Source organism: Antrostomus carolinensis, unplaced genomic scaffold (assembly GCF_000700745.2).
Source record: "Antrostomus carolinensis isolate BGI_N321 unplaced genomic scaffold, ASM70074v2 scaffold34, whole genome shotgun sequence".
Lineage (NCBI taxonomy): Eukaryota > Metazoa > Chordata > Aves > Caprimulgiformes > Caprimulgidae > Antrostomus > Antrostomus carolinensis.
The window spans coordinates 23074-32769 of NW_010311173.1; the positions used below are offsets into that span (position 1 = coordinate 23074).

General features: G+C 41.7%; 1 protein-coding gene across 1 annotated transcript in view; it reads right to left on the reverse strand.

The window, feature by feature from the left end:
- Positions 1–9696, reverse strand: part of LNPEP (leucyl and cystinyl aminopeptidase) — a 36994-nt gene that overhangs the window by 16146 nt on the left and 11152 nt on the right. The window contains exons 6-7 of the mRNA XM_010166627.2: positions 9311–9424; positions 2738–2869 (exon numbers count right to left, since the gene is read on the reverse strand). Coding sequence (XP_010164929.1) covers positions 2738–2869; positions 9311–9424 — 246 coding nt within the window. The remainder of the gene's footprint in view (positions 1–2737; positions 2870–9310; positions 9425–9696) is intronic.

Consider the following 9696-nt stretch of genomic DNA (forward strand, 5'->3'; position numbering starts at 1 on the left):
TCTTCCACAGTACAAGAATAACTCAGAAGCTGGCAGATTTACCCCAGACAATATCATTTGAGTAATTACCATAACACTCAGTTTTTTTACTATTTCATAAACTCCAAATACAGTTACAAAAAAGGCTAATACAGCTTGAAATTTCTCCCAGTTGCTTTGGAAAAAATATTTTTTAATATTTCAAAGGCTCAAAACACAGTTACAGAACAGGCTAATACAGCTTGACATTTTTTACAATTAACAATCTCAAAAATATTGCCTTCCTACTGATACAGAGCTTGACATTTTTTACAATTAATCTCAAAAATATTGCCTTCCTACTGATACATCTCTGCTGGCTGCCATATTTCATTAGCAATACTCTTCTGGATGGTACAGAACTGCACTTGTGAGACAGTGTTTAACAGTCATATGATTTGCAGTTATAGCAAAAAAATGAAATTACAGGAGGAAGATGAGATACACTTAGTAGGTATGAAGAACTGACTGTAGAAGGACAAGTGCATTTTGACAGCATTAAAATACAGGCATTTTGTTAAAAAAGCAGTAACTGAGTAGTTCTAGTACCAAAGTAGCCACAAACGTGTAGATAGAAAGGTGTTGGGTTTTGCTTTCTTTAAACATAGCTGAAAGACATTTTCTTTCCATGTGTCGATGTCACAGCCACTAATAAATTGCCTGAGGACTTGCATACTGTACAACTGAATGCAGATGAGAGCAATAGATCATAAAAAGTTCAAAGGTGCACTTCATATTTTTGGCTTTATTTCTGAGAAACAATCAAGGAAAATTCAAAAGGAAGATTATTATGTGAGCATGTATGGTTCTTACACATTTCAAATTTTTGCCTGAAACTGAAGGCTGACTGGTTAATCTAATTATTCTTGAAACTGCAGGAATACCCCTTACTACTTTTTTTAATAATAAGGTAATAATTTCCACTCTTGCATGCATCTGTATTTAACCTATAGCTCTACCTTTTTTTTTTTTTTTACTGTTGTTACAGGTGGATTGTTGTCCCACCTTTGTGTGTTAGTCTCCAAAACAACCAGGCTAAAAATAATTTTGTACCATAATTCCTATTCCAGATGGTAAAATGCAGAGGCTACCTAATAATTTGTGTCACTTGGTAGCACAGTAAACCAAACAAATTTGTACAATTCAATAACAGACTCCCCCATTAGCTGAGTAGGGGCCATGCTGCAAGGTCTTCCCACTCAAATTGGCAAGAGTGTTAGCTAAGATACAGGGCCAAGAGTAGTGGAATACCAAGACAGCACACATGAATGAAGAGCTATGCAATGAAAGACTCAAATACAGAAAGCAGCCAAGAAAATACTGTTTCTGACAACGCAAGGGCAAAACTTCTTTTGGTTAGCTCCTAACTCAAAGGTGTAGGTTGCTACACTTCTATTCAGAAAGTACACATACTTACTAGTAGCAATAAAGTAATTCTCCAAATGAAACACTTGACTAATTGACTGAAACTCCAGTCCAACCACTTATGACATATTTCCATTAAAATTATATAGTTTTGATCAGGTAAAGAGTAACAGAATTATTACCTCTGAAGTTAGTTAGCTACAGACAAAATAATGCATGAAGCATAGCTTCCAGAAGGTCACCAAAAAGGGAATTACTCGAGACAGCAGCTCTGAAGCATCAAACAACAGTAGTGCCTTTTGACATACAGGTTAGGGAGAGAGAAACCAAATCCATTTCACAACCAAGGGAAGTTGAAAATCATACATCTCTACTCTTGTAGTTCAGAAAACAGACCAATAAATGGAAGCACATCACTATAGTAGGTCCATTTGGCATCTCAAACTACTCAAGGATGTCAGACAACACATGTTGGCCAGTTGAGACTTGCAAAAAGAAACCAGAGGAGACAAACCAAGACAGTGTGGGAACTGCATTCCACACTGAGCAGAGGAATATATAGTGTTTGACTATTTTCTACCAGTCCCCATGGTTTCTTATTAGAGGAAAATACAAGCACACACAGATTGGGGGAGGAGGGGAGGGGGAAGACAGCTAATCTAGAAGATATAAAAGACTTTCCTCCAGCAGTACCAAAATCATGGGGCACAGTACCTAAAAACTGAGACAATGTGAGAATAAAAATTTGGTAAATACAGATATTTGTTCTTTCATGCATTTTCAAGTGAGGCACTGTGAAGCTTTAAATAGACAAAACTTACATACAACCCTCATTAGACATTAGAAATAATCAACCAGGATATGCAGTGAAATAATTTTACATTCCAGATGCAAGCCTCCATCCAGCTCTAGAAGTCTCTAAAATACTACTTTTTAAAGCAGAGAGAGTATAAAAAAAAGGAGGGATTGCTTCAATAAGTGCTTTCTTGTTACTCTTTTTTTTAAGCATTTGTTACAGTCTGCTATCAGAAAAAGAATATATGCCTAACCAGATATTTTGTTTTGACTACTGGATCACCTCTTACATCTTCATGAGTATTTAACTTCATGCCGAAGCATGCACCAAGCAGAATGATGTTAAGTAAGGACACATACACATACACATAATCTTTTCCTAATTATGAGCTACATAGACTCCCAGAAACACTACTGAGAGATCCTGCATTTTTTGTGCTAGGTGTAAATTATCCCCAAACAATCATCAGTACATGCCTAGTTACTCATTATTCCGCATTCATGCTTTCAATAGCTAATATTTAATTTTCCAAATATTTCAAAATATTTTTAAAGTTACCTTGATATAAGAAAGTGCATCAAACATTTCTTCAATTTGCTCTGATGACTGAACAGCAGAAGAGACTGGATGTGAAGAATTCAAGGAATCCTTCATCATAGCCTTAAAAATCAGATTAAGGAAATCTTCATCCTAGGAGAGAAACAATTATAAGTGTCTGAGAAGCTAGAACATACATGGTAAGCAGACTAGTAAAAGTTGTCTCTGCTTTGCTCTTCCATTGGTCTAACAGGCCATTGCTTGACTTCCTGCTAATGGAGGCAGCAAAAGAACTGTCAGGGTAGCATTTGTAAAATCTATTCTTTCCCTGACACATTTTAGAGTAGAATCTCACTCTTGAGTTTACATCATTATCCAGACTTTTAAGCTCCTGTCTCAGGTAAATGCATCATTTGGCACTAGAGAAAACAAGTGTACTTACTAAGTAAGTACATGTGGAATTTCATATTTGGCTCACCAGTGTTTTCAGTTAATTTGCACGAAGCAGGGAACACAAAGGCATGACCTTCTAGTATGCTTTAATATTAAAGCATGAAATCTAGGGAAATTACTCATAGAATCATAGAATGGTTTAGGTTGGAAGAGACCTTTAAAGATCATCTAGTCCAACCCCCCTGCAATTAGCAGGGTCATCTTCAACCAGATCATGTTGCTCAGAGCCCTACACAGCCTGACCTTGAATGTTTCCAGGCATGGGACATCCACAAGCTTGCTGGGCAACCTGTTCCAGTGTTTCACTACCCTCATCATAAAAATTCTCTTCCTTATATCTAGTCTGAACCTCCCCTCTTTTACTTTAAAAACATTACCCCTTGTCCTATTGCTACAGGCTGTGCTAAAATGTCTGTACCCATCTTTCTTGTAAGCCCCCTTTAAGTATTGAAAGGCCACAATAAAGTCAGCCCAGAGCCTTCTCTTCTCCAGGCTGAACAACCCCAACTTTCTCAGCCTTCCTTCATGGAAGAGTTCTTCCACCCCTCCAATTATTTTTTGTAGCCCTCCTCTGACCACTCCAGGAGGTCCATGTCTTTGCTGTGCTGAGGACTCCAGAGCTGGATGTAGTACTCCAGGTTAAGTCTCACCAGAGTAGGGTAGAAGGGCAGAATCACCTCCCTTGACCTGCTGACCATGCTTCTTCTTCTGATGCAGCCCAGGATACAGTTGGCCCTCTGGGCTGTGAACACACATTGCTGGCTCATGTCCAGCTTTTCATCCACCAGTTCCAGAAAGTCCTTCTCCACAGGGCTACTCTAAATGCCTTCATCCTCCAGCCTGCATTGATACTGGGGATTACCCGACCTAGGTGCAGGACCTTGCACTTGGCTTTGTTGAAACTCATGAGCTTCTCATGTTCATCCAGGTCCCTCTGAATGTGTTGGTTTTGGAAGGCATTTTTAGTAGTCAGGGAAGGGGCTATAGTGATGGTCTCTGTGAAAAGCTTTGAGAAGCTCCCATGGCTCAGATGCAGACTTGCCTCCAGCCCAGGCTGAGCCAATCAATGATAAGGACATCTCTGCAAATCCATATTTATGAGGGGAAGAACTGTTTTGGTGAGGAGTGATCAGGAAACATCGGTATCAACAAAAGACCATCAACAACTGGAGGAGAGGAGACAGTGGAACTACAGACACCCAGGTCAGCAAGGAAAAGAATGGGGTGAGGTGTACAGAATTTCCCCTGTGGGCCATGGAGGTTAACAGCAGAGCAGATACCCATGTGTTGCCCATGAAGGACTCCAAGTAGGACTGGGAGGCTGTGCCTGAAGGCAGCTGTGACTATATGGAGAGCAGAAGTCATCAGAGACGCTCAGGCCAGAGTAGAGGGAGAAGGTCTGCCAAAGAGGAGACATGTCTCTCACTCATGGAACTTCCCATGCAGGAGTTGGGCCTGAAGAAGTCTGTGACTCTGTGGGAAGCCCACATTGGAACATTTTGTTCCTTGACTCTCTCAGCCTGCGTGAGGGATCTCACACCTGACAGAGCAGCAGATAAACTGACTGCAACCCCCATTCCCCATCCCCACCCTGTGCCACTGCGGAGGAGGCAGAGAAATCAGGAGCAAAGTGATTTGAGCCCAGGAAGAAGGGAGGGGTGGGGGGAATGTGTCTTAAGATGTGGTTGTTATGTCTCACTATCCTACTTTGATTGGTTGGTTCGAAATTAAATAGAATTTTCTTCCCCTGTTATTCCTGTGACCATAATTGATGAGTGAGCTCTCCCCGTTCTCATTTCAATCCATGAATCCCTTTTTGTTGTGTTTCTCCTCCCCATCTCATCAGAGCAGGGGAGTGAGGGAAGGACCATGTGATCTTAGCTGCTGCCAAAACCATGTCAGGATAGCATCCCATTCCTCAGGAGTGTCAACCACACCACTCAACTTGATGTCATCAGCAAATTTGCTGAGGGTGCACTCGATCCCACTGTGTCATTGATGAAGATATTAAACAGTACTGGTCCCAATATGGACCCCTGAGGGACACCACTTGTCACCAGTCTGCATCTGGACATTGAGACATTGACTACTACCCTCTGGATGTGACCATCCAACCAATACCTCATCCACTGAACAGTCCACCCATGAAATCCATATCTCTCCAATTTAGAGAGAAGGATGTTGTGGATGACTGTGTCAAAGGTCTTATGGAAGTCCAAATAGATGACATCCATAGCTCTTCCATTGTCCACTGATTGATCCACTCCATCATAGAAGGCCACTAGGGTGGTCAGGCAAGACTCTCCCTGGGTGAAGCCATGCTGGCTGTCTCAAATCACCCGTTTTCCATGTGCCTCAGCATAACTTCTAGGAGGATCTGTTCCATGATCTTCCCAGGCACAGAAGTGACGCTGTCAGCTTGGTAGTTCCCGGGGTCTTCCTTTCTATTCTTTTTAAAAACGGGTGCAATTTTTCCCTTTTTCCAGTCACCAGGGCTTTCACCTGACTGCCATGACTTTTCAGATATCATGGAGAGTGGATCAGCCAGTTCCCTAAGGACTCTGGGATGCTTCTCGTTGGGTCCCATGGACTTGTGTATGTTCAGGTTCCTCAGGAGGTCATGAACCTGGTCTTCTCTTACAGTGGGAGGGACTTTGCTCTGGCAGTGCCCATTTTTTGGTCCATCCACTCGAGAGGTATGGAAGAGAGGCTGCCAGTGAAGACTAAGTCAAAAACTTGTTGAGTACCTCAGACTTTTCATCATCTGTTGTTGCCAGTTTGCCAATCTTGCTCATGAAGGGGGAATATTTTCCTTGACCTTCCTTTTCTGGATGACATACCTGTAGAAGCTCTTATTATTCTTTGCATCCCTTGCTAAGTTCAGCTCCAGTTATGCCTTGGCCTTCCTGACCCCACCCCTACACAACCAGGCAGTGTCCCTATACTCTTTCCAGGATACCTGTCCTTGCTTCCACTTCCTGTGCATTTCCTTCTTGACATTTTGTTTGGCCAACAAGTCTTGACTCAGCCATGCTGGTCTCTTCCTGATTTCTTACACCTGGGGATCTAGAGCTCTTGCACTCTATGGAAAGCATCCTTAAAGATCTGTCAGTTCTGTTCTGTTCCCTTATCACCGAGGGCAGTTTCCCAGGGGGTCCTATTGACTAACTCCTTGAAGAGCCAGAATTTTGCTTTCCTAAAATTCAGTGTCCTGACTTTACTCTTCACCTGACCCATATCCCCCAGAACTGTGATCTCCACCAACACATGATCACTGCAGTCCAGACTGCCTCCAATCTTGATGTTACCAATGAGCTCACTCGCATTGGTGACCAGTATCACATGCCCTCTAGGAAAGCTGTCTATCATCTGGCTTAGGAAGTTATCCTCAATGCACTCCCAGAGTCTCCAGGATTGCCTACAGCCTGCACTGCTACTCTTCCCACAGATGTCAAGGTGGCTGAAGTCCCCCAGCAGGATGAGAGCCTGACAGTGTGATACCTCCTGTAGCTGAAATAAGAAGATTTCATCAACAGGCTCCCCTCGATTAGGTGGCCTGTAGTAGACACCAACCACAAGGTTCCCTTTGTTGCCTTGGTCTCTGATTCTTACCCATAAGCTTTCAACCTGTTTGTGGCTATTCTTCAGACACAGTTCTTCACGCTCAATTAAGTGGTGTAGAGGGCAACCCCTCCTCCCCTCCTTCCTTGCCTGTCTCTTCTGAACAGCCTATAGGCATTGATAGCTGCACTCCAGTCATGGGATTTGTCTACCAAGTTTCAATAAAGGCAACCAGGTCATAGCTTTCTAGCACCATAGTGGCTTCCAGCTCCTGTTTGTTGCCCATGCTGCATGCATCAGTGTAGAGGCACTTCAGCCGGGCTGTTGGCCATGTCACCTTCTCAGAGGAACACCCCTTAATTCCTTTGAGGCATATCACTGGTGTTTTCCTGTTGGCTGCTATTACCTCAGGAGCCCCTGGCTCATCTCTGCAAGACTGCGAGTGTGCTGCAGTGTACGCAACACATCTCAGAGCAACAGGCTGCGGGCCCTTGCTAGCATCCCATCCCTCCAGCTCTGGTGTGTTATCCCACAGCTTAACAGAGGCAAGCCTGATATTATTCTTCTCCCACTTCAAGTCTATTTTAAAGCTGTCAATGAGCCCTGCAAGCTCCTGACCAAAGACCATCTTCCCCCTTTGAGAAAGGTGAACCCCATTGATGCCAGCAAGCCTGGTGATGTATGGGCCATCCCATTATCAAAAAACCCAAAACTGTGGCAGTGACACCAGCCACAGAGCTATCTATTAATAGAGTGGGTGTGTCTGTTACTTTTAATGTGGCTGTCCACAACTGGAAGGAGAGAGGAAAAAATAACCTGTACTTCAGATTCCCTTACCAAGCATCCTAAGACCCTGAAGTCTTTTTTGATCGCCCTGGGACTATAGGTTGTGGCTTCACCACCACCTACACGGAATTTTTTAGCATGCTTTAATATTAAAACATGAAATCTAGGGAAATTACTCATGACAGTGAAGTCTGTGTGAATGTAAACACCACCTTATCTAGTGATCCTAGTATCTTCCTTCTTTTCTTCTAGAATTAAGATATTTGAATTTAATACATTGTGACCAGAACAAGACAAACCAAACACTGAAAAGAAGCTGATTGTACTGGTATTTGTCCATTTCATTTCACTGAGACTTGAGTAAACAATTCTCTATACAGTAGAAGGTTACAAAAAAAATTAAAAGGTAAGAACAAAACAATAAAGATACCCTTTAAAATTTAAAATTTTAAAGCTATTCTTCTTGAACACAGAAGTTCAGAGTGATTTTTTTTTTATTTTACCAAAACACATTTTGGCACCACCAAGTGGTGAAATGAGAGGTCGCTGAAGGCACCTTGTCAGGCACAAGTATAGTATGTTCCCTTGTTAAAACATTAGACTAGCTTTGTGTCCTCCCCTCACCACATATGCACCTGAAACTAGAATGGCTATACAAGCATACTTTCAGTAGCCATCAAACTCAACAGCCAAGCTAGGCCAAACGAAAAACTTTTTAAATACCCAGTTCCAAGAAAGAATTCTACTGAACCAAGTTAGCAACCCAAGTTTCTTAATGCAGTAACAAGGATGAATTAAGAACTCAAAAATCACTCAGTCAGAATGCTAAGAAGAACACAATGTAGCAAGCAGGAAACAGTAAATACACGTCAGGTTTTTAACCCCGTGACTAAAGTAAAATACATAAATACACCTGGAAGTTGGTTCCAGAGCTCAGGTATCTCCTCTCCTAGCAGATCTCCTCTCCACTCATCTTTGTTTCACTGCCTGCATTCAGTAACAGAGATGCTTTACAGCAGTAGCTGGTATCCCTTCCTTGGACAGGAAAGATCAAGTTTCAATCCTTCATGTTTTCCAGAGTCTGGTAAGCTAGGTCACTTAGTAGCTGAGTGAATTTTTAAATGATCATTGGGTTATTATATCAAAAAGATTCTATCCTTCAGCCATATGTGTGAAGGAAGTGCCTGTGGGAGCCGTGCGTTGTACTATTACTGTAAATCAATGCTACTAGAATCCATTGGGTGGGACCATATGATAATTTTATATCAGGTCCTCCAATCTGTGAATCCCAAACCCATGCAGACACAAGCAAGTAGCACAATGATGGAAACTCAGGAGTAACTCCAGGAATATTTAATAACCTACAGCACTGGTGCTTCCTAAGTCTATCACAAAAAGTAGAGACAGACAAAATTGATCAACAACATGACTGGACTTTCTGTATAATATTTTAAGTTACAATTTGATATATAGACACCTACACCTTTTTAACACCTGCTATTTTTCACAGAATGCTTTAACCTACACAAAACACAAAGACAGCATGTAGACTACTACCAAAATAAAAAAAAAAAAATTAAAACCAACAAAAGTAATGTGCCCTCCCTAAAGGCCCCCCCCACTAAACCCACTTCCAATGTAATGAAAGTGCAAAACCAGAGGAGATACAGAATAATCTCAAGGGTGCTCAAAGTGAATTCCAATATAAGTTTATAAGTATCAGTCCTTTATGGTCAGCATTAAAAAATAGATCTTAGCAAAGGTACAGTAAATGTAATTACAGAAAGTACTTACTGAATGTAATTCTGGAAAAATCTCCTCTATGGCAAAGTACTCCATGAAAGTGGCAAATCCCTCATTCAGCCAGAGATCATTCCACCATTTCATAGTTACTAGATTGCCAAACCACTACGAAAGACCAAAAACATCATTCTTTTTCAGAAAAAAAATCAAATGAGTACACTAACACTCCATCCTTCCTCAGCTTTATCTTGTGTCAAAATCAAGTTCACTCAAAATCATGGCAATGCTTTTCCATTAACAACTCCCTAAGTACATCATGGCAGAGTTGCACTCTTCCTGTTGTACTGGAGAAAATACAATTGCAGGTATTCTGAACAGATACAATGCACAGACCAATCACAGTGAGGGATGGGGAAAATTTAAGGATGGCATTGCAT